Source organism: Chelonia mydas, chromosome 6 (assembly GCF_015237465.2).
Source record: "Chelonia mydas isolate rCheMyd1 chromosome 6, rCheMyd1.pri.v2, whole genome shotgun sequence".
Lineage (NCBI taxonomy): Eukaryota > Metazoa > Chordata > Testudines > Cheloniidae > Chelonia > Chelonia mydas.
In genome coordinates, this window is record NC_051246.2 from 32,014,339 (window position 1) to 32,039,541 (window position 25,203).

General features: G+C 40.0%; 1 protein-coding gene across 8 annotated transcripts in view; it reads left to right on the forward strand.

The window, feature by feature from the left end:
* Positions 1-25,203, forward strand: part of ABCC8 (ATP binding cassette subfamily C member 8) — a 135,926-nt gene that overhangs the window by 36,087 nt on the left and 74,636 nt on the right. For all 8 annotated transcript variants that reach the window (XM_037899708.2, XM_043549161.1, XM_043549159.1 and 5 more), the window contains 4 exons: positions 8,081-8,215; positions 9,801-9,963; positions 20,950-20,990; positions 24,213-24,358. In XM_037899708.2, coding sequence (XP_037755636.2) covers positions 8,081-8,215; positions 9,801-9,963; positions 20,950-20,990; positions 24,213-24,358 — 485 coding nt within the window. The remainder of the gene's footprint in view (positions 1-8,080; positions 8,216-9,800; positions 9,964-20,949; positions 20,991-24,212; positions 24,359-25,203) is intronic.

Below are 25,203 nucleotides of genomic sequence, written 5' to 3' on the forward strand. Positions count from 1 at the left end.
GATAAATGTTTAACAGGAACTAGACACAGACCACTACATTTATATCCCAAAATATTATTTGATGCCTTGCCCCAGAGGATAATACATACGCCCACTATTCCTACTCCTAGAAATATCCTTCAGGGCCATTACATTTTTACAACTCTTTCCTCTTGTTGTGAATTCCAGACAGACCAAATAAAAATCTGGAAGAAAACATAGTTGTTTCTACACAGACAGCTGTGTTCTTTTGGATACCTATTTGGCCTAATTTGCTACAGTATTTAGCCTAGCCAAAAGCTACACTACATACACAATGTAATATGTGGGATTGTAGTACTAATAATTTCAAATGACTGTGGCTGTTGTTTTACACAGGTGCCTTTAATGTATCCAGATACTATAACTAGCAGCTAATCCCAATCACAGCTCATGCTCATGAAATTGCACAGCTTCGCTTGCCACATGAAATCAGTTTGCTATTTTATCCTCTCCTGTTTCCTTGCTCTGATCTATATACATGTCCATCCACAGTTCTTTACTCTTCTTTTTCCACTTGTACAGTACTGCCACCACCAGTTGTTGGCTCTTAATTGCCCAGTTCTGAAGCCCTTATGCATGTGTAATGCCCAATGAAATCAGGTTTGCTTGCATCAGGGCTTTAAGACGAAGAAAGCACAAAGTTCCTAAGTGTCTAACCCACTAAAACAGAGAGAGAGAGAAAATTACTTAGTTTGGAAAAGTCCATATTTAACAAAACCATAGAAATCTCCCAAACTCCTACTGGGAATTTCGAGAGGAGGTTGATGGTACTACAGTGTCTCTGTATGGAAATTATTTCATCTGACATAAATACAGCAACTCCGATTGTATTTGTTGGGCTGCTTTTTTTGTTTTTGCCAAGAATTCCTCCCTGACAAATATAAATTCTCAACAGTGAAAGAGACAACAGACTCTAAATTAATATGCTGCTTTTTAAAGTAGACAATTCAGTTTCAAATACATCAGTGATATTTCTGTTCATACTGCAAAGGTACTCACTCTGTGAGCGGAGTTACACAGGGGATGGTCTGGATAGTCTAAAAGTCAGAAGAATGGATGTAGTCTAACTCAGCTGCTCTGAGCTTCATGGTGATTACTCCTGCCCCAAGCAGGTATAATTTCCATGAGAGTATGCATGAGGATGCATCTGGCGTGAACATATGGGTATTGATGATGTAATCATCCATTAGGCATTGAGGGAATAAGGCTACTGGATCAGAAAAAAAAAATTTTGTATAGATGATACCACAGTAGTCCAGTGGATAAGGCACTGGCCTTGAAGTCAATAAATCTGGGGTTTGGTGCTGCTGCTCTAACCTTTGGCAAGCCACTTTAACTTCTCTGTTCCTATGTGTCTGCATCTTTAAAATCAGAATAATGATTCTTATGCCCTCTTTTGTAAAGCACTTGGAGATCTAAGCATTATTATTCAGCTTCCCTGGAATTTTAATTTGCAATAAAAGGTAGCTATTTTATGCTCCTGCCTTTCTAGACTTTCATTTCTCAGGGAATTGGGATGTACTAGTTTGCAATTCCAATACTTTGAAAACTGCAAGGGCAAAAATGAAACAGTCAAACAATATAATGTCTGCAGAGCTCAAGCAAAGCCTGTTCCTAAATTCATACCAAGATCTAAATGTGTGTAAAATTTAATGCAAATAAATCATTTACTACTTTTATTATTTATAAAATGCATTTTTAAAAGAAAAGTGCAAAAATTGTCTTACATTTTCTCCACAAATAGAGCATTAATTATTGCATCACTAAAATGTATGTTTCACTTTAGAATTATTGCCATAAATGGGAGTTTCATGTGCAGATTAAGGGCATGGTAAAGACCCCAGCATAAGAGTGCTTGCATTGCATGGGCAATACAATGGATTCCCTCATCAAATCTTTTCCCTAGCTTGGTTTGTCACTTGCACAACTCTCAGATCAGACTGAAGTAGCTATAGCCAAGTTTGTCAGTCAAAAGAACGGAGGGACTTATTAATAGGCTAGATGTTGTAAAGAAAATGTTATTTCTAGAGCTGGTTAGGAAGTTACTGATTAAACATTTTTTCATCAGAAAATGCAGATTCATTAAATAGGTTTCTCAGGTCCAGGATGGAATTTTTGGTGTGTGAATGAGTCTAGAATAGCCATTGGCCAGAATAGCTAGTAGCCAGGAAGTTAGAGCACTGACCTAGGATATGTTCTGGGATATGGATGACTGCTCTGTTCCAGGTTTCAGAGTAGCAGCCGTGTTAGTCTGTATCGGCAAAAAGAAAAGGAGTACTTGTGGCACCTTAGAGACTAACCAATTTATTTGTGTATATAAAATCTCCCCACTGTATTTTCCACTACATGCATCCGATGAAGTGAGCTGTAGCTCACGAAAGCTTATGCTCAAATAAATTTGTTAGTCTCTAAGGTGCCACAAGTACTCCTGCTCTGTTCCAGGTGAGGGCCCTAACTGTGGGTGGGTGGGGAATTGAAAGATCTCTGTTTCATCCCAATTGTGGACCAAAAACAAATGTTGAAACCTCAAAACTTTTCACATAATAGAATTGTTGTTTTCCAGCTATACCTAGTTCTTTTTCACAACAGTGTCTTTCAGCATATCCTCATCTGCCCCATTTATGATTATTGTTGCCAGTGTCTGGACTACAGGAATAAATTGTCATGTTATTGTACAGAAAATGAATTGGTTCATCAAAAATGGGAGGGTTGACTCAAACAATTATCTGAGCAAGCAAAACAATGTTATTCATTGAACCCATTTCCCTCTAATGCAGTTCAGAAGTTATATTTAACAGTCAATGCTGGGAGTGAGGAAAGGTCAAGTAAAGTTACTTCATGTGTTACTGAACTGAATGTTATTAGAAGACCATGTGGAGAGGAAGAAGTGATGTTTTCTGGATTAGGAGGCTTTATTTCTTCCCTTGCAATCCAATTAATCATCTCCTCTTGAAATGCCTGGAGAATGCTCTCACTTTTGAAATATCTAATGTATTCCCTTACACTTTCTGTTATCATTCTAATAATATTGTGCTTGATTGAAGCTCTTCTAAGCCATGACATGAGCGAGAATAGGAGGAATTCTGGATGACTCGGTGGCAAAACTCCCATTGACTCCAACAGAAGCTGCATCAGACCTCAGATGTCAAGTTAATGCATGAGAATTGAGAATAATGTCTATTGGCACAGAAGGGAGGCTGGCTATGCAGAAAGCCGACTAAAATACAAGTAGTAAACAAATTACGAAGTAGCAGCTATTTTTTTTAGTTGCCTTCACGTTTAGGGCCAGATCTTCATCTGGTATAAATGACGACAGCTCCATTGGGCTCTTCATGCTCTAATGTCTAGTTTACACTTGAAAGTAACTGTCCATTAGGCAGTGTGATTGATTTTTTTTAATTTTACTAATACAGTTATTCCAGTACAAGCACCATTGTGAATGCACTTGCACCAGTATAAAGGTGCTTTCTATTAGTATAGCTTAATCCCCTTCTCAAATGGGAAGAACTATAGCATAGTTATAGTTACCCCCTTGTGTGGATGCCGTTATATCAGTATGTTCCACTTTAACTATACCTGTATCATTAAAACAGTGCAACTTTCTAGGGTATAAAAGGCCTAAGATGTGACTCTCAACAAGTATAAGTAAAATGTTTGTACAAAGAAATATGTTTTTTAAACTTATGGTAATGCTTAAACCCTGAATTTCTCTGATATTGTGGGAATAAATGAGAACCTGATCATTATTGGAGCAGGTGGGGGGCGGGGGGAGAGAGAGAGAGAGTGTGAGTGTGCATGCCCATGTGCATTCATGAATATTATTTCCAGCAAAGCTTGTGAGGACAATTATAACTGAAAGTAACTGTATTGAAGAGATGGCGAAAGGCTTGTTGTTCGCTCTTAAAAGAAATCTGGATGTTAGAGCACTGTGTCCATTCGCTGTAGAGTTATCCTGCAACAAACACACACAGTGAATTGTACCAAGATAAAAAGGCACTGCTGAAGGAGCTTTGAGACACATAGAAGAGTCCGTGTCTTTGATGAAAACATAAGGCTAGATTCTCAGTTACACTCTGGCCCCCTCCTGCACTAGTCTGGCAGTGCAAAAGGGCTGTAATGTGGGTGTAAGTTACATTTACACCTACTTTAAGGCTCCTTTTAAACTGCCAAGTCAGTGTCAAGGGTCCTCAATGTGACTGAGAATCAGAATAATTTTGTTTTGTGTAGTATACAACAATCCTTTAGCTTTTGAAAATATTGTGTCCAATATCAGTGAGTGTTCTAACTTTCCTGTCAACCTAGCAAAAAATATATCTACATTAAAATGCATTATTATCTGACGGTGTTCTGCAGCAAATCAGGATAATTCCTGTGTTGTAGCATACTGAATGCACTGTGCTATAGAAATCAATGAATTCTGCGTCAGGTTTGTCACACTCCTCTCTCCAAGATGCCTTTGCCCCACATCCATTCATTGTTTTTCCTAATAATACAGCATGAGCACTTTAAGGGATGCTCAAAAGAGTCTTCTAATCAAAAATTAAACAAACCAAGCAATTATTTAAAGCAAATTAATTTTTACTTTGGAGAAACTTAACCAACATTTCAGTCATTTTTATGAGCTTCATATCTTTTCCTTGATTAGAAGATTTATGCATTTATATATTTTTTTCTAAAAGTGTATGGACTTTGAGCCTATCTTTGTTCCAACTGAAGTGAATGGGAGTTTTGCTACTGCTTTCAGTAGCTGCCTGATTCAAGCCTATTGAAGTCAATAGAAAGATTCCCTTGGAGCAGTATTAGGCCCTGTAAGGGCTTTTACCGTTCTGCCACAGATGTCCGTCTTTCTCTATGGAAAATCCCACATCCTTAAACCCCCGAGTCATTGAGAAGGATAATTTATATTTTTACAAACATACTTTACTTTTAAAACCATACAAAAGGCAGTTACCCACTGGTTCTAAATATGTACCCTCGTCATGAAATATTCAAGACACTAGGTTTTTATTCATTTGTAACAGAATCAGTCATAGTAAATTCTTGGTCATGATAAAATGTCCTAAATATCCCTGTCCTGGGCAGAGAAGAGCTTTGAGGTTTTGCTTAAAGGAAGTTATGTAAAGTTTCATTACAGGATTTTTTAAAACCATGATCCTCTGGGAATTGTGATAGAACTACTTGCTAGCTGCCAGATAACATTTGAATGAGCTGAGAACAAGGACTAGTTACTCTTCTAGAGAGACAAGGTGGATGAGGTAATATCTTTTATTGGACCAACTGATAGTACCTTACCCACCTTGTCTCTCTAATACCTTGGTACCAACACAGCTACAACAACCCTGCATATCATGATTATGTGGTGTCTTATATGATGAGGATTAGAATTCATTGCAATAATAATTAGATGTTTCAGCTACTAATACCCACACCCTTGTATTGCAAAGGTATTTTTGTCCAATGTATGCTTTGTATATTGAAGACATTTATGTCTTGTATCACAGTATGGGGAAGAAGGTGAGGATAGGATCACTTTTAATCAACTGTAAAGTACAGGATCATAGTCCTGCTGTCCCAGATGCTGGCCACTCCCAGAGTGAGGACAGTGAATCTCATGAGTTTGCAGAGCACAAAGTTTGTCTCTGTGGCAGATAAAATAAATGGGTTTCCCCCTCCTCTCTGTTCCATCCCCAGAATCAGTGGATCCCCTGAGAACTGTATGGACCTTGGCAGTCCACAAAGGTTACGGCTGTCTACTTGGAGTTCCTGTGCCTTTGCACTGGCTTCAAGAATACACGGGGTTTCTGGCCTTCGTTGGAGCTGTGCTGCCAGGCTCCTCCTCACAGAGAGTTCTATGGCGTGTTCACAGCCTTCCAAGACTCTCTCTTGGGTGGGAGGATCTGCCCCTTACTGCTTTAGGGCCTCTACCTACAAACAACTCCATGCAAGAAACTGACATTGAGGTCTTCAGTGGCAGTTCTACAGTGAAACACACCCTACTGAAGTCAGTGGAAAGAATCCCATTGACTTCAGCGTGCTATGAATCATGTCCATGGAAGACTTGTAGGATCACACCCTTATGACTGCAAACAGTTTGTAAAGTGTATTTCAATTAATATTTAACTTTTTGTTCCTAGAGGATTCCCGTCCAGCGTGTACTATTCCTCCCTTATACCTTTCATTACTCTGTATTTTTCTAAGTAAACGCTGCAATTTTTTTTAAAGTATGCATTGTCAACTTTTAATACGTTTTAAATAATGTGCAGAGATGTGCCAAAGGATTATTCAGAGGTGTGGGGAGGGGGAAAGGCTGCAAAGGGTCAAAGGAAACTTTGCATTAACCCATTGAAAAAGCTCAGATTGTAATGGGCAAAATAAAGAGTCTGTTTTCCTCTTCATATGCACACATAACTCCCATTAATATCAGTGGAAACTATGTGCTTGGTCTTCATCCTACTCTCCTAACGTGAATGTAACTCTGACATCAGTGGCAGTTATACATGTGTAAGCGTTATAGGACTGAACCCATACAGAGAAAACATTAGGCAAAGTATTAGGGAAATAATTAAAAATATAATTTAGTAAACTTAAGGGAAATGGCACATGAAATTGATTTTCTTATCTTATGTCCTATGCCCTCATTTTATGTGGAAGGTTAGAGTTTAGTTTATACAATCTGTGGTGGATAGAATGTCAGTGGCCCAAATTGTTCGCACGTTTGTACATTAGTACATCATTTCTGGGAACGTCTTGCTTGATGGGTTACATTTATAATGATGTTTATAGGATCTAAGGGAAAAATTCTCCTCTCCAATCTACACTGCAGTTTTATACTTCAATACCTACAGCATAGACTGGCAATGAACATTTTGTCCTTCGGCTGTTTCCATTCGCTAAGGGACTGTGTGTCTGACACATAGGATCATGAAACTTCTTACAAGTTTACAGCGGAATTTATCTCAGGTGGAGACTGTCGGTGGCATGAATTCTCCAATGATTTTGTTCCTTATTTCTTTGTGCATTATAATGTACAGTGTGGCCTTTGTCTGCAGCAGTGCCATCGCTGCACAATATAATATCCTGCTCTCTGCTTTAAATTCAAAATGAGTAAAATATCAACTGCATTTTTAACATTCTTTAATACTATTCTCTATTGTGGGAAACTGCCACTCTGTGTGTATAAATCCCAATGAATTAAATTAGACTTTTTCGATGCATCATGGACTGAAAGATTGAGATCAAACTTGGAGCTGTAGGTTTCCTGTTAATTTAAAAAAAAAGGGGGGGGAGACCTTAAATCTGCCAAAAATTGTGACAAAACTATGTGCACGTGCAATAAAGGACACATCATGTCATCCAATTACCACGGCGGGGGCGGGGAAGGGCTGTAGAAACTGTCAACAGCATGGCAAGAAATACCAAATGAAAAGATTTTCAACTATTTTTATTGTTTATTGTAGCACCTATGGTGCTTTGTTGCAGTACAGAGCACTGCAATATTCGGTATATGGTACTATCGGTAGCAGGGAATCCAGGCAGTACAGAAATGTACAGCAAGCTTTTCTAAACTTCTTGCAATCGGAGATTAAAAACACACAGCCCACCAATTGAAGAAGATCCTTGTATGTTTATTTAGAGTCACACTGGAACATCCATATTTTTCCACACCAAGCTGTGCTTTTTCTACCAGTAGTAAGTTAATGGGACTCTGAGCAGAGTAAATTGACCATAATGCTGGGTTTGGTTTGGGTTTTCGTTTTTTGGGGTTTTTTGTACTTTGGCTTGACCTCTACTCCGCCCATCTTTGTTCAGACCACATGCCTTCCTTGGAGATTGCATAGCTTTGATGATTTTAAACACTTTATGTGGTAGGTTAGTAATGCAGCATATCAAGCAGAACTCCCAGGGTTGTACATGAAACCCTGAGGCAGGCTTTGTCATAGTGAATTGCTGTTTTTCAGCACACAATCCAGGGGCATTTATGGCCTTCACTGTCTGCTTATTCTTTGTTGTGCATATACATTGAGGTAATTCCTTGTCTTTCCGCCCTTTCTTACATCAGATTATTGTAGGCGTGCTTCTGCTCTACTACTTGCTTGGAATCAGTGCCTTAATTGGAGCAGTAGTGATTATAGTGCTTGCACCTGTCCAGTACTTTGTGGCAACGAAACTCTCACAGGCCCAAAGAAGCACATTAGTAAGTATCTCTGGTATTTCTTCATCCATCTGCATTTAGAATTGCAAAGCAAAGCCTATGACATTGACCAAATACTACCTGGCAAAGATTTTGTAACAGTCTAGTATGTCAAGGGCAGGATGTGAAAGTGATGAAAAGAGAAGCAGTAAGGACACAATTTGTCTTAGATTTATTCTCTTAAACAGGGTTGTTTTTTTCTCTTTACAGTAAGTAACTTGAGATTTGATCATTCTTCTCCTTTCCCATCTTATAAATTAAAACTAAGTCAACGATCATTCTGTCCACTGAAATGCTATTGTACATAATAGAGCCAAATGCTTGTCCCATACAAAGCCCCAAAAATGAACCTAGTTGGAGGAGGAATAGGGAGAAGGACTCCTTCACTCTTAACTCAGAACCAAGTCACAGAGCATAGGTGCAAGAACTATGGGTGCGGGGGTGCTGCAGCACCCCCGGTGTCCTGGCTGCCAGCCACACATGCCCAGGGTCCCAGCTGTCGGCCTCAGTTCAGTGGGGTGGGGTGGAACAGGGGTAAGGGGGTTGGCTTTCAGCACCCTCACTATTAAAAATGTTCCAGCGCCATTGTCACAGAGTATCTGTGCAAACACATCTCAGCTGTTACTATAGCCTCTGAAAAGTACTAGCAGCCATGCAACATGATACATGTAGGGGTTTGATCAGTAGAACCCCATAGTTTGCATAGCCACTGGTCATCCCTTAACCCTGCCCTGGACTTGCACTTAAATTCTCCCCCACCCAGTCGCCTGCACTGCTGCAGCCCAAGTTGCCACGGATCAGTGCTTCACCGCACAAAGAATGTGGAGCCCCCCTCTGAAGCCTGTCCCTATACTCAGTAGAATCACTATTTCATTGCCTCTCCAGCCATGTGAGCCCATTTAGGGGGTCCGGGGACAAGATTTTCTCCCTATGATCTACTTTGCCCTCAGTATGCACACATAGCACTGAGTATTAATGGGAGTTATACATACGTATCCCCACCTCCAAATACCTTCCGTAGCATCAACTCATCTAGATGTGTGGTCTTCATCCCCATATCTGAGCAATAATGGGTTGCCTTGGAGAAAAAGGAAAGAATTTCGAAATGACATATGTGTTCAGTTTAGCACATCATTACTAGCACATTATACAGGAGCAGTCTGTGCTTTTAATTAACATGTAAAAATGTTTATTTCAGATTGTCAGCAGTTACTGAGAATTACTTATGTGGGGATATTTCATTACACAGTGAAAATTCAGCAAACACTTTTGGCACTAGAAACCAACCCCTGGGTGTGACTGAAAGCCCATGTAGGGGTGAGATTGTCATTAGGAACTAAGTGATTTAGGAGCACTGGTCCCATTGAAAGTCAGTGGGACTTTGTGTGCTTCTAAGTCACCTAGACACTTTTGAAAATCACACCCCTAGAAAGGGAAAGTTGAATGGACAGAGCCATTGAAGATATTATTGACTGATTACTGTATGCAACCTGCTGTTGACTGCAGGCAGCTTACACGGTGACACAGATCCTCATTCTAAGGTGCTCTAGTAATCCTCCTTAAATTAATTTACATGTAATTGTTGCAGGAATATTCCAATGAGAGACTGAAGAAAACAAATGAAATGCTTCGGGGCATTAAACTCCTTAAACTCTATGCGTGGGAACACATCTTTCACAGCAGTGTGGAGGAAACCCGGCAAAAGGAAATGACCAGCCTTAAGGCCTTTGCTCTCTATACCTCCGTATCAAGTAAGTTGCTTCCTTATCACACTGATGAGCTCATGTACTGGTACATTATTACCTCCTAATGAGTTTACTATTTCTCAGCTGGCATAGATCCTACCGCTTTAGGGTCTGATCCCATACTCCTTACTGTGCACACAGATCTTCCCTTTGATTCAAAAGAGTTCTACCTGTATGAGGTTTATGCATGTGTGCCCTGAATAATTAGGTCCTTAATGGGCTAAAGAAACTAAATATCTAAAAAAATGTCAGTTCAAGTGATCCATGGAATTTTTTCTCTTTTACAAAATGTGAATTTGGAGGTCAGGGTGAAGGACAAATAGCAGCAGCTAGAGGAGGGCTCCCTGGGGGAGTTTAGTGCTGTGTAGCCTGCCTCATCTGGCTCTGCCTGTGCTCCCCAATCCTGTGTAGCATCACTTTTTCTATTTTTTTCAGTCTTGAGCCTCACTGGAATGGAGAGTGTCAATCATGTGATGGTTTTGTGATGTGTGCAAATTAAACTAGCGTTTGTACGTGGGTCTGCAGATTTGAAAAGTCATCACAATTTTTTGTACAGCCCCAGTAATCCAGGATTATCTGAACTTCAACCTACAAAATCTTGTGTAAAATAGTGGATTTAGGGCCTGTTGCTGCACTGTGATGCACTGGTGAAAAAGCCTGCTTGTATAGCACTTTCACTTTGAGAATTGTCTGGCTAGTGTAGCTGAGGTTTCTCAGCGGAAGCAGTCTGTATTGCCGCCTGAGGAACAGTAATAGGATCCTACTGGAGTTGGGAAGTGCCAAAGGCAAAGCAGAGATACTTGGTTTTATTCAGGACAACACAGTGTCTTGCTGTGCATCATTTAGGGTTGTAAAAAGTTCCTGTAGATACAGACTAGAAGTAATTGCCTAATTGGTGCTTTAACTGGGCCTGTGACTTCATAGGGATTTTTCCTATGAACAGTAGACAGCTAAAAAACCTAGATGGTTTCCTTATGAAACTATGGTGATACTCAGCAGGATCCTAGCATTCTGGAGATGTGTGAAGCTGTGAGACCCCAAGCAATTTTCAGCATTCCAGCTTTTTTTTATTCCCTCTTCAATCTTACTTCATTTCTTAGCCTTCTGTAAAGCATTTACTCTCTCTTTTAGTTGAGCTGAGCCAAGCCTATAATTGAAGAGGTTGTAAAAAGTTCCTATCACCTCAGGTCAGGAGTATCTGCACCTTTGCTGCTTTAGCTTAGGCCAGGTTTACACTACAAACTTACATCAGTAGAACTAAGTTGCTCAGGGGTGTGAAAAATCCACACCCCAGAGTTATGCAGTTATAACGACCTAGCCCCCTGGTGTAGACAGAGCTATATTGACGGGAGAACTTCTCCCATCGACATAGTTACGGCCTCTCACGGAGGTGGATTAACTATGCCAATGAGAGAAGCTTTCCTATTAGCCCTGTAGCATCTTCCCTAAAGTGCTACATCAGTGCCACTGCAGCTTTTTAAGTGTAGACCTGCCCTTAAGCTGTCAATAGAGCTGCATTGATTTACATTAGCTGATGCTCTGGCTATATGGGGATTATAAAGGCACAGAACTCATTAGTTTTCTCAATATAGATATAAATAGAATGACAGGCATAACCAACATTAGATCTGCTGTCTGGGTTTCAGACGTCTTTTATATATATTCTTTGTTTGTTGTTCACATCCATAAGTGAAAACTTGTCAACCTCATTGTCTCAAAGCAATAGTGTAAAAATACAAGTATGTGTCAATACAAATTAGCTCCAAAAATGATGCACCAGTAATAACTTATTAAGAATCACAATAGTGACTCAAAACAGCACAGAAAAATAGTACTATTGTGATATTAACTAGGTGGAGATAAACTTGATGGAGACTCTTGGTTATTGTCCTGGCAGTACAAAGCAATGGAAATTAATTTTGGTGAGTTTTGCAGAACACTTGATCAGGTAAACATAATTCATTAGAATGGATAACTCTAGCATTCCAGTCTGCCTGTCTATCAAAATTTCTAAGGTACCTATCCCTGTGGTAAATAAGCATTGGTATCTATATACCTGGTATCACCATAATTCACCACAATAAAATATATATTGCACCTGAGAATGTGGTAATAATACATGATGATGTCATCCTCACTCTTTTTCTCTCTATATAAAGCTATATGTTGCCTGTGTAAGATTTTATTTTTAAAAGCAAAGGGAAAAGGGTGGGAGATATGTTGGAGATACTTTGTGTGTCACTGGGCAAAAGGAAGGATAGACATTTTTCAGGACAATGGGAGCAGAAGAAATTGGATATTTTCTAGAATTTGTTTTTAAATGTTCTGAACGTTGAATCTTGAAGATGGTATCTTATCTATACTTAACCAATAACCTGAACAGGAGGAAGCAGTTGAGTATACCTCACCTTTGATGAGGAACAGATTTTCAGTGGATCACAATAAATGCATTTGCAACATTTATGGGTATATCAGTGAGAAGTGGCTTTAAGAGAACCTTCATTTGAATACACAGATTGGTAGTTAAATGTCTGTCACTTCACTCGTGTACACAAATGTAGAGTTTTGCATTTGCAGGGAACTGCAGTGGATGCTGCAGGCACTTTCTTGGAAATAGGCTCTTACCATCGATTTTGATAAATTGCCCCTGTCAGAATCAAACCAACGAGGGCAGCTTAGCAGTGATGCAAAGTATTTTCAGTGAAAAGCAAGTTTTGACTTTTTTAACAATGAATTTGTTACCAGCAGCACAACCGCCTCCTGTGAGTTGTCACACAATGCTGGTAAATGAGAGATTCACAAATGTATGCAGTGCAGCTGTAGCATGTCGGTTGCAAGAAAGCTTGTCTCTGTCACCATTAAAATAGTTTCATTTAAAGAAATTAGTTGGCCCCATTGAAATAACTGGCAAAACTCCCATGGACTTCCATAGAATCAGGATTTCACCTCCAGTCCTGCCCACAACAACCATTTTCCCCCTACCCGCAAGTGAATCAGTTGGATAGGTCACTGTTATGATCATATGCTGGAGGAGAATATTGCCGGTGGGCAGTCTGCAGCAGAAGAGGGTCTATCCATGACCAAACTTTGCTGGGTTCTCTGCTTAGACATGCACAAAAACCAAATCTATGTACTTCAAAACTCCCACAAGTAAACTTCAAATACAGTGGCTTAGTGGATTTAAGAAACCCACAGCTGCAGGATGCAAATTTCTTAAAGGCCTTAGGAACACATTCCTTATCCTGCATCATAATTTCTCCATATTTCATACATGTGACAACTGTGCAGCAGGAAGGTCATGGGGGACAGAGTTGAGGTTGTTTCGAACGTCAGCACAAAAATTTAATTTTATCTTTTTTTAAATGTAAACTTGACTTTGAATTTTCCAGGCTTTTAAACATTTGTGGGTTGTTTGGGAGGGAACGGAGGGGGGAAATCATTTTCTTTTCAGAAAAATTGCCTAATTATTGATCAATATTCACAATTTAATTCTAGCTTTAACCAAGTTTTTGCCTGGAAATATAAATATATGCAATATTAATTAATGCAAATACTCTAAATAAGAATTAGAGCTACATTAACATGACAAATTCATTTTTTTAAACATATAGAACATGAAAAAATGGAGAACATTTTCAGGATTCATTACAGATCTTTTTTAATGTTTGAAAACAGGAAGGATAGTCTACCAATCTCTAACAGCACATTAAATCCTTCTGGGAGTTCATGTCCAAAAAAGGACAGCCAGGGAGTCAGCCAGAACTGTTTGAGGGTCAAATGAGGACATTCCGCAGGAGAAGATAAAATAACTTGGGAATATTTTTACTGTCTGAACATTGACTAAGCCTGGTGAGAGGAAAAGACAGGAATGGATATAAATAAAAATTGAGGTTAACCTCTTTCTTTAGTGTTACGAAACTACTGGTATTTTCCTATGATAGATGCAATGAGGTATCTTATAATATGCTTAGGCTTGGAAGAAGTAGATTTTTATTGGTAAATGTCAGTAAACATCGACTTCTTTGTACACACATGAACTGAAGAAAAAATATTTCCATCAATAATATTTGGAATTTACAGATAGGCAAAGTAAGAGAATACTGCTTGAGAACTTCTTAGAGTTTGATTTGAGGATATTTGCTTTGTATATTATGACAGCTGATGTTGACAGTTTCATAGATTCATAGATATTTAGGTCAGAAGGGACCATTATGATCATCTAGTCTGACCTCCTGCACAACAGAATTTCACCCACCACTCCTGCGAAAAACCTCTTACCTATGTCTGAGCTATTGAAGTCCTCAAATCGTGGTTTAAAGACTTCAAGGAGCAGAGAATCCTCCAGCAAGTGACCCATGCCCCATGCTACAGAGGAAGGCAAAAAACCTCCAGGGCCTCTTCCAATCTGCCCTGGAGGAAAATTCCTTCCCGACCCCAAATATGGCGATCGGCTAAACCCTGAGCATATGGGCAAGATTCACCAGCCAGATACTACAGAAAATTCTTTCCTGGGTAACTCAGATCCCACCCTATCTAATATCCCATCACAGGCCATTGGGCCTATTTACCATGAATATTTAATTACCCAAACCATGTTATGCCATCATACCATCTCCTCCATAAACTTATCGAGTTTAATCTTAAAGCCAGATAGATCTTTTGCCCCCACTGCTTCCCTTGGAAGGCTATTCCAAACAGTTGAGTTTTTAACTGTTATAAAACTTTAATGACAGCAGAAATTGAGATTAAAAACATTAAATAATTATTGTGTGACCCCTTTTAATTTCCTATAACTGTGAAAATTTAAATCAATAAAAATTGAAAAAATGCTTAGAACCCATAATTTTGAACAGTGAAAATGTAAATCAATAATTGGAGACAATGCTTAAAAATAAATATAGATAGCTATAAAAATAATAAAACCCCCATAAAAATCAAATTCTACCAAGCCAAAATATAAGAACATTAGAATGGATGACTCTACCATTCCAATCTGCCTGTCTGTCTATCAAAATTTCTATACACATTAAATGACTGCTTCATGGAGCAGCTTATTGGAACCCCCAAGGAAAGAAGCAATGTATTACCTTATGGTCCATCTAGCCCAGCATCCTGTCTCTGACAGTGGCCAGTGCCAGATGCTTCGGAGAATATGAGCAGAACAGGGCAATTATCAAGTGATCCAGTCCCAGCTTCTGGCAGTTGGAGGTTTACGGACGCCTGAAACATGGGATTGCCTCCCTGACCATCTTGGCTAACAGCCATTGATGGACCTTCCTCCATGAACTTATCTAATTCCTTTTTGAACCCATTTATACTTTTGCCTTCACAACAGGCCGTGGTAATGAGTTGCACAGGTTGCCTGTGTGTTAGTTTTAAACCTGCTGTTTTGTTTTAAAATTGCCTATTTTCATCGGGTGACTGTTAGTTCTAGTATTATGTGAAGAGTTAATAACACTTCCCTATTCACTTCCTCTATATCTTGCATGATTTCGTAGACCTCGCTCATATCCCCGCTAAGTTGTCTCTCTTCTAAGATGAAACAGTCCCAGTCTTTTTAGTGGTTCCATACCCCAACTCATTTTTGTTGCCCTTCTCTGCACCTTTTCCAATTCTAATATATCTGTTTTGAGATGGGGTGGCCCGAACTGCACACAGTATTCAAGGTGTGGGTGTATCATGGTTTTATATGGTGGCATTATGATATTTTCTGTTTTAATATTTATCTCTTTCCTAATAGTTTGTACCATTGTTAACCTTTTTTGACTGCCACTGAACACATAGAGAAAGTTTTCAGAGAACTATCCACGATGTCACCAAGATTTCTTTCTTGAGTGGTAACAGCTAATTTAGACCCCATCATTTAGTACATATAGTTAGGATTGTTTTTGCTAATGTGCATGACTTTGCACTTTTCAACATTGAATTTCATCTGTCATTTTGTGACGTAGTGACCCAGTTTAGTGAGATTCTTTTGTAGCTCTTTGCAGTGAGCTTAGGACTTAACTATCTTGAATAATTTTGCGTCATCTGCAAATTTTGCCATGCCACTGTTGACCTACTTTTCCAGTTCATTTATGAATAAGTTGAATACCACAAGTCCAAGTACAGATCCTTGGGAGAACCTGCTATTTACCTCTCTCTCCATTGTAAAAACTGGCTATTTATTCTTACACTTTGTTTCCTATCTTTTAACCAGTTACTGACCCATGAAAAGACCCTCCCTTTTACCCCATGACTGCTTAGTTTGCTTATGAGCCTTTAATGAGGGACCTTGTTACAGGCTTTCTGAAAGTCCAAGTACACTATATCAACTGGATCACTCTTGCCCACATGCTTGTTGGCATCCTCAAACAATTCTGATAAATTGGTGAGGTATAATTTCCCTTGACAAAAGCCGTATTGGTTCTTCCCTAACATATCATGTTTATCTATGTGTCTGATTATATTGTTCTTTACTATCGTTTCAACCAATTTGCCTGGTACTGAAGTTATGCTTACTGGCCTGTAATTGCCAGAATTGCCTCTGGAGATTTTTTTTTTTTTTAATTGGCATTATGTTAGCTACTCTTCAGTCATCTGGTACAGAGGCTCATTTAAGCAATAGGTTACATACCACAGTGAGTAGTTCTGCAATTTCATATTTGAGTTCCTTCAGAACTCTGGGGTGAACACCATCTGGTCCTGGTGATTTAGTACTGTTTTAATTTATCAGTTGGTTCTAAAACCTCCTCTATTGACAATTCAGTCTGGGACAGTTCCTCAGATTTGTTACATAAAAAGAATGGCATGGCTGTGGGGGCCTCCATATCCAATATCCTCTGCAGCAAAGACTAATGTAAAGAGTCCTTGAGTGATCCTTGATCATCCAATGGTCCCATTGACTGTTTGGCAGGCTTCTTGCTTCTGATGCAATTAGCTAGTTGCTCTTCAAATTCTTTTTTGGATTGCCTTATTATACTTTACATTTGACTTGCCAGAGTTTATGCTCCTTTCTATTTTCCTCACTAGGATTTGACTTCCAGTTTTTAAACGGTACGTTTTTGCCTCTAACCACTTCTTTTACTCTATAGTTTAGCCATGGTTGCATTTTTGGTGCTCTTACTGTGGGTTTTTTTTTAATTTGGAGTATACATTTAGTTTAAAAACATCTATTATAATGTTTTAAACTAGTCTTCATGCAGTTTGCAGGCATTTCACCTTTTTGACTGTTCCTTTTAATTTCCGTTTAACTAGCTTCTTCATTTTTGTGTCGTTCCCCTTTATGAAGTTGAATGCTACTGTAGTGGGTTTCTTTGGAATTTTTCCCCTACAAGGATGTTAAATTTAATTACATTATGGTCACCATTTCCAAGCAGGTCAGCTACATTCACCTCTTGGACCAGATCCTGTGCTCCACTTAAGACTAAATCAGGAATTACCTCTTTCCTTGTGGGTTCCAAACTGCTTCATGAAGTAGTCATTTAATGTGTATAGAAATATTGTGTCTGCATCCATTCCTAAAGTGACACATACCCAGTCAATCTGAGAATAGTTGAAATCCCCCATTATTTTTGCAGTTTCTGCCTTTGTAACCTCTCTAATCTCCCTGAGAATTTCACAATTGCTGTCGCCATTCTGATCAGGTGGTCGGTAGTATATTCCTCTTACTATACTCTTATTATTCAAGCATGGAATTTATATCCAGAGTTCTATAGTTCTACGGTACTTTGGTTCATTTAAGATTTTTACTTTATTTGACTCTGTGATTTCTTTCACATATAGTGCCACTCTCCCACTGATGCCACCCACTCTGTCATTCCTATATATTTTTGTACCCTGGTTACTGTGTCCCATTGGTTATCTTAATTCCACCAAATTTCTATGATGCCTGTTATATCAATATCCTCATTTAATGCCATGCACTCCAGTTCCCCCATCTTAGTATTTATCCTTTTAGCATTTAAATATAAGCACTTGTGCATTTTGTCAATATTCTGTTGCTTGCCTTCATGTGTTATATTTAAATAGGACTTTTTTTTCACCACTGTTCCTCACTAGCTCCTACGTGTACTTTACCAACTTCTTCCCGGTGCTCTTTACTAGGATATAGAGTTCCCCTACTAATAAATTATCCCTAATATGCCTAATGCCCTTCTTAAAAGAGATCTAAGAGAGTGCTATGTTCAGTAATGACAACAAGCAGATGTCTTTCCCATTCTTGTCAAGCTTCAGATGGGTAGCCGTGTTAGTCTGGATCTGTGAAAGCGGCAAAGAGTCCTGTGGCACCTTATAGACTAACAGACGTATTAGAGCATGAGCTTTCGTGGGTGAATACCCACTTCGTCAGATGCATGTAGTGGAAATGTCTCTGCCATTTTTTAAAGGGCCAGCTAATAAATGCAAAGTTCTTGGTTCAGGCTTGTAATAGTGATGGAATAAACTGCTGGCTTAAGTCAAGTCTCTGACTGCTTCCAAATCATTGGAAAGTCCTCAATTCCTTGATTAGAATGCTTAATATAAGTTTATAGTCCAGCGGCTGGAGCAGGAGAGAGACAAGCAGCTGCAGCCCTAAAGTGACCATTTTGTAACTGGTTGCTGTGGGCTGACATTCTCTCTTCCAGCTGAATGCACTAAGTGGACTATTTCCCCCTGCAGAAGGAATATGACTATCTCAAAACTTCTGCATGTTCACCTAAATGACTGGTGAAGAATTCTCAGCCTTCTTGATATGCTTTGAAACTTTAAGGTCTGAGTGACTGTCCCTTGTGCTTCCTGTTTGGTCTGGGTTTCCTGTTCTGGGTTCTGGGTACTAATCAGCAGCTGGACTGGACCTCTACAGCATTGAGCTTCTAAGGCAAGATAACATCATCTGAGGCCTGACAGGGAGTTTCGAGAGGGAGTTCTCCAGGTGAAGGAGGAGCAAATACGGGACTCTGGGGCTGGAGAGAGAGTTTTAGAAGAAAAATTCCCCTTGTTTGAAGTCTCAACGATGGCAATAACTGTCCTTTGGGGTACAGAGAAGAAGTTCTGATTCTTGCTTGCATATTTATACCTGCCTCTGGAAATTTCCACTACATGCATCCAACAAAGTGGGTATTCACCCATGAAAGCTCATGCTCCAATACGTCTGTTACTCTACAAGGTGCCACACGACTCTGCCGCTTTTCCCATTCTTGTGGGTTAACTATTGCACAGAGTGACCTGAAGAAAAGCTCTGTGTATGCTTGAAAGCTTCTCTCTCTCACCAATAGAAGTTGGTCTACTAAAAGATATTACCTCACCCACCTTGTCTTTTTAATATCCTTGGATGTTGTAACGTGGCTACAACAGCACTGCATATTGCACAAATTGCATAGCTGCATAAATCCCAGGCCTTTCCACTAGTGGGTGCAGGAAGCTTGAGAACAAAATTCTTAATTAAAGCAGTGGCTCTTTAAAACAAATTACTAGAATATATATAAATGAGATATCTGTGACCTTTCTAAGTTCACCTCTTGCTATAGTGAGAAAAATATTTAACTAAGGGAAAGGAATTAGTTTTCTTTATTTTTTCAATAGATTTTAAATTTTTTCTCTCTTTCTCAATTATACTCAGATAGTGAAATAAGACTGGGTAAAACAAAAGCTCAAGTAAATGGGTTTAGATAAAGGAGTGAATAGCTTGTGATGTGACCACAGCTGACTCTGACAAAAACAAGCAAGGTTCTTCCTGTGCTTCCAAACAGATAATTAGTCATTATGTAAAGTTGTTAGTTTATATTCATGTCTGGTCTGAAAGTGGACCCCAGCCAAAAGCCACACATTCTTTCCAGTCCCCAACCATCTGTGCTTAATAACCTGGCCATATTGGGGAAATCAATGACACCATGCCACAGGAGGGACCATACAGCTAGAGGACAGAGAGGAAACTACAGTTCATTATTTGTATTGCAGCAGCACCTGTAGGCCCCATCATATTTAGGCACTGTACAAATACATATCAAGAGACAGTCCCCATCCCAAAAAGGTTACAATCTAAATGGACAAGACTGATAAAACAAGTATTATTATCCCTATCTCCTAGATGAAGAATGAGTCAGAGAATCAAGTGACTTGCCCAAGGTCACAGAGGAAGTCAGTGGCCGAGCTTGGAATAGAAGCCAAGTCTTCTGAAGCCCAGGTCACAAGCCTTAATCACAAGAACACCTTTTTTCCCCACTATGTGAAGAGATTTCAGCTCTATCCCTAGCGTCAGGGATCTGCAGCTTTTGGGACCATTCTCTGCAGATTCTTGTACCTAAGCAACCCCACTCCTTTCCCCTTCCGTTAGGTCACAAACCCTGACTCACAGAAGAGATGGTTACAAGAAAATATCAGTATAAAAACCTGTCACTCTTCCCAACACCTGCCCCTTTCCTTGTTATTTTTTACTAACGGGGAAGCTGTAGTCCTGCAATTTTATAATAGAACCTTTAAATGATTCTCTCCTGAAATATAGCAAAATAGGATGGGCTAAATCCATTCCTGGTGTATACAGGGAATGACTCAATTGAAGCCAGGGATTAATATGATCTTTCAGCAGTAACCTGACAGTTAACTCCTGTCTCAAAATGCATCTGTTACTGTAATCATGATTGTAATTATTTTGGAATGTTATTGAGTGGAGGATATGTCAGTAATGGCACAATTGCTACCTATCGCACCAAAAGAGTACCAGAAAAAAGAAAAACTTCCTCTTGACAGTGCAATGCAATGTATAAACCAATAATCTATTCATACAGTGATTTGATGGGTGCTGTGTATTTTGACAATCTGGAGTGCAATATACTGTGGACACCATAAAAAAAATACAAATATATTGGCTGCGGTAGTTAAATTTACCACAATATTTGTGTATTTCTCCTATTCTAAACATAGGAAATGCCATGGTAAAGTCAAATACTAGTTTATATTGTATACTCATTGTATTGTAAATATTTTCGACTGCTCAGTATAAACTATCTAAATAGTGATGCATGTTTTCCTTCACAGTTTTCATGAATGCAGCAATACCAATTGCAGCTGTACTTATAGTAAGTATGAACTTTTCTAAATAGCAGTGTTTACAAGCCAGATCGACCTGATTTTTCGTAAAGCGAAGACTGGTAGATTCCAAACTGAGATCTGTCAAATGCTGCACCAGAAACATCTGATTTCACTTGCTTTTGCTAATTTAAAAAGAAGTGCCTAAGGGGTTTTTTAAATATTATTTCCCTAGTGGCTAAAGGGGTAAGCTGTAGGCATGATGTAGCTTTCTTTTTAGTAAGGCTTTTGACACAGTCCCACATTACATTCTCATAAGCAAACTAGGGAAATTTGGTCAGCGTGAAATTACTGTAAAATGGGTGCAAAACTGTTAAAATACCATATTCAAAGAATAGTTATTCATAGCTGGCAGTTAAACTCGGGGGACAAATTTTGTGGGGTCCTTCAGGGATCAGTCGTGGGTCTAGTACTATTCAATGTTTTCATTAATGACTTTGATAATGGAGAGGAGAGTATGCTTATAAAATTTGTGTATGACCCCAAGCTGGGAGGGGTTGCAGGCACTTTGAAAGACAGGATTAGAAGTCAAAAGGACCTTGACAAATGGGAGAATTGGTCTGAAATCAACAAGATGAAATTCAATAAAGAAAAATGCAAAGTACTACACTTGGGAAGGAGAAATCAGATGTACAAATACAAAATGGGAAAAAACTAGTGAGGTGGTAGCACTGCAGAAGATCTTGGGTTTAACATGGATCACAAGTTGAATACATTCTGGGGTGTATTAACAAGAGTGTTGTATGTAAGATATGGGAGGCAATTGTTCACTCTGCTTGGCACTGATGAGGCCTCACCCGGAGTAATGGGTCCAGTTTTAGGTGCCACACTTTAGAAAGATGTGGACAAATTGGAGAGAGTCCAGAGGACAGCATGTTTTAGTCTTGAGAAAAGAAGACTGAGGAGGGATCTGATAAGTAAGACTGCGATTCTGTCACAGAGGTCATGGATTCCGTGACTTTTGTAGCTGCAATGGCCGGTGCAGCTGATCCCTGGGCCAGCTGCTCGAGCGCCCTGTGGCCTGCCGCACCGGGCGCTGCTGGAGTAGCCCTGGGGCCAGCCACACCGACTGAGCAGTGGTCCCAGGGTCAGCCCTGAGGGAGGGTCCGAGCAGCGGTCCCGGGAGCTTCCCTGGGGCCAGCTGCACCCATCACTACTCAGGTGGCTGGCCCGGGGGAAGCACCCAAGCAGCGGTCCCTGGGGCCTCGGAACAGGGGTGGCTGGGGGGTAGTCAGCCCCCGCGGCCAGTGCAGGGGCTAGCCATCGGCCCCCGGACCCCCACATCAGCCATGTACTGGGGTCCCCCAGAGCAGCAGCACCCTGGGCCCCAGGAGCTGCTAAGTTTTAGTCAGGGGTATTTATATAGTAAAAGTCATGGACAAGTCACCGGCTGTGAAATTTTTTTTTATTGCCCATGACCTGTCCATGACTTTTACTAAAAATACCCATGATTAAATCTTAGCCTTACTGGTAAGTCTTCAAATACGTTAAGGGCTTTTTATAAAGAGGGACGATGATTGATAGTTTTCAGTCGCCACTGAAGGTGAGATAACAAGTAATGGGCTTAATCTGCAGCAAGGAAGATTTAAATTAGATATTAGGAAAAACTTTCTAACTATAAGGATAGTTAAACTCTGGAACAGGCTTCCAAGGAACCTTGTAGAATCTCCATCATTGGAGGTTTTTAAGAACAGGTTAGACAAACAAGTGTCAGGGATAGTGTAGGCATACTTGGTCCTACGTCCCCAGGGGGCTGGATTAGATGACCTCTAAAGGTCCTCACCAGACCTACATTACTATGATTCGGTAATGGTCCAACCCATTCCCACTGAAGTCAAGCCTTTTGAATCAACAGTAACAGAACTATATGGAACAAAACTCCTTATTCTTCCCAGACTCACCACAGATCTGGGACTGTGTGTGCACCAAGCTTTTTCTTAACCTTTCCCACAGTGGCAGAAGCCTTAGCACAGCTCCATTGGTGGTAGTCACAGTGGAAGCATGAGTGCAGACAATCCCACAGGCATTTTTATCTTTGTATCCTCTAACCCTGCTTAGAACAAGTCTAGACAAACATGGTTGTAAAATCACTGGCACCTTGTCTGCACTCATGCTCTGCATAGGACTAAAACCTATGGAGCTAAAATGGTACCAGTACAATGGGGGAAAAATTTAAGCTTGGTGTAGACCAGGCCTTGAGGAGAGAAAGACCTTAATGATTTGTAGGTTGAGGAGTAATTACTGAGCTCATGCAATAAATATCAGAAAATAGAATCCCAGGGGGACTTTGCTTGAATGAGACTGGGTTGAAAACTGTGCAAGGAGCTCAGAATATGGCCTACTATGGATCTGGTTATTCAGGACTAGATATTCTGTATACAGTGTGACATGATTTGAAGCGCCATTCTAGCAAATTTTATTTTTTCTCAGTCATCAATGATCTCACCATTAAAGCATATATGGGTCTTGCCTGCTTTTTTGTTCTTTTGTTTATTTGCTCCTGCAGCTCAATTCTCTGCCCTTGCATGGGTACGTAGGGGACAGGAGGCCACGAGAAAGAGGTGCAAGGCACCTCCCGTCCTTTTCACGTACTGCACAGTGTCTAAGCACAACTACAATCCCTGTGCTTGGGGCACTGGGACTGCTCCCTTACAGCCCCTTTCACAATTTATCATAGCCCTGAACCTTGTCTCCCACATACACGCTAGCCTATAGAGCTGGCAAGGTGCCCCGGGGAGCAGGCTGCACCATTCAAAGGGATGGAGTAGTGTCCATGTTCCCCCTTCTCACTTCAGAACTATGGAAGGGATAGTACCTCTCGGACACAATCCCTCCCGGAGCTCTTGCTATGGTTGGGTGGCTCCATATTAACAACCCGTGTGTATACTAGTAGTTAAATGCTACAATCTGACCCTTAGTGTGCTTGTCTCTTTTTACTTATCACACAACCAAATTTATGCCTCTTGCCACTGGATGAAAGGAATTACAGCAACATGAGACCAAAAGATGAGACCATAAAAATCTTCTTACATAACTGATGTATGAACAGCAAATTGTAACAGCTATATAATGACTGTCAGGAGGAGCTCTGCAGTGGTTGGTTGCATGATGTTTCCCAATTAAAACAATAAACTGACCATTACAAGATGGAGAATACAGTGCAATGTGAAACATTTGCTTCTTTTAAGACTGTAATCATTGTATCTTTGTAGACATTTGTGGTCCATGCCCACCTGACTGGAAATGCTGACTTCTCCCCGTCAGTGGCCTTTGCCTCACTCTCCCTCTTTCACATTCTTGTCACCCCGCTGTTCCTGCTCTCCAGTGTGGTCAGATCTACTGTCAAAGCTCTGGTCAGGTAAGAGTTGCTGGATGAAACCTCCCTCCATTTGAGAGCCATTATTGTTCAATTCCCCAATGTGTAATTCAAAAATAATGCTGTGGTTATTTTTCATCCTTATTTGGAAATTGCTTTCCAGACTCTTACCTTAAGTGTTGTCCCATGTTATGATATGTGGGCCAAATTCTCTGAACTAGGTGAAATGGAGCTAACTAGCCTGATACTGCAGCCATTTACACCAGCAGAGAATTTGGCCCTGCGTATTTTCAGTTGATCGTTACTGCAAAGTGTAAGGATTTGCCTGTTAATAAATTATTGTATGGTCCACTGTATAGATTTTGTTGTGTAAAATGAACATCTCTGTGGTGGCTACAGTGTATTCTGTGCTGCGCTCTGTTTGTGTGTGCACATGCATGCATCTGTGTATATAGAAACAGGAAATAAGCGATAAAAGCTCATTTAAGGGTTGGATTTTTTTGTTTAAAATCAGCTATATCTCTCCCTCCCACATAAAAACATGTGGAAGGGAACAAAATAATCACAAAAGCACATGAACATCAATGTGTATCACTTGCGCTGAATTCTTTTTCCCTGATTCTGGCTGTAAGCCCAGGGAGAATTAGATTTTAGCAGGGAAAGCTCTGTGATAGAACAGTTTAAAATAAAAATTTTGAAGTCAACACGGAAAAATTTGAGTGAATAAGTTCTCAATCTGGACCAGATGAATTTCTTTCTCATAATGAATGTGCTTAATGAGTGTCAAAGTCCAAGTTCCCCTGAGCCAACGGCTCATCAGGCTAATGCGGTTAAGGCACATCAATTTCATAGCCAGCTGTACGCAAGAGAGTGTTGCGGCCAACAAT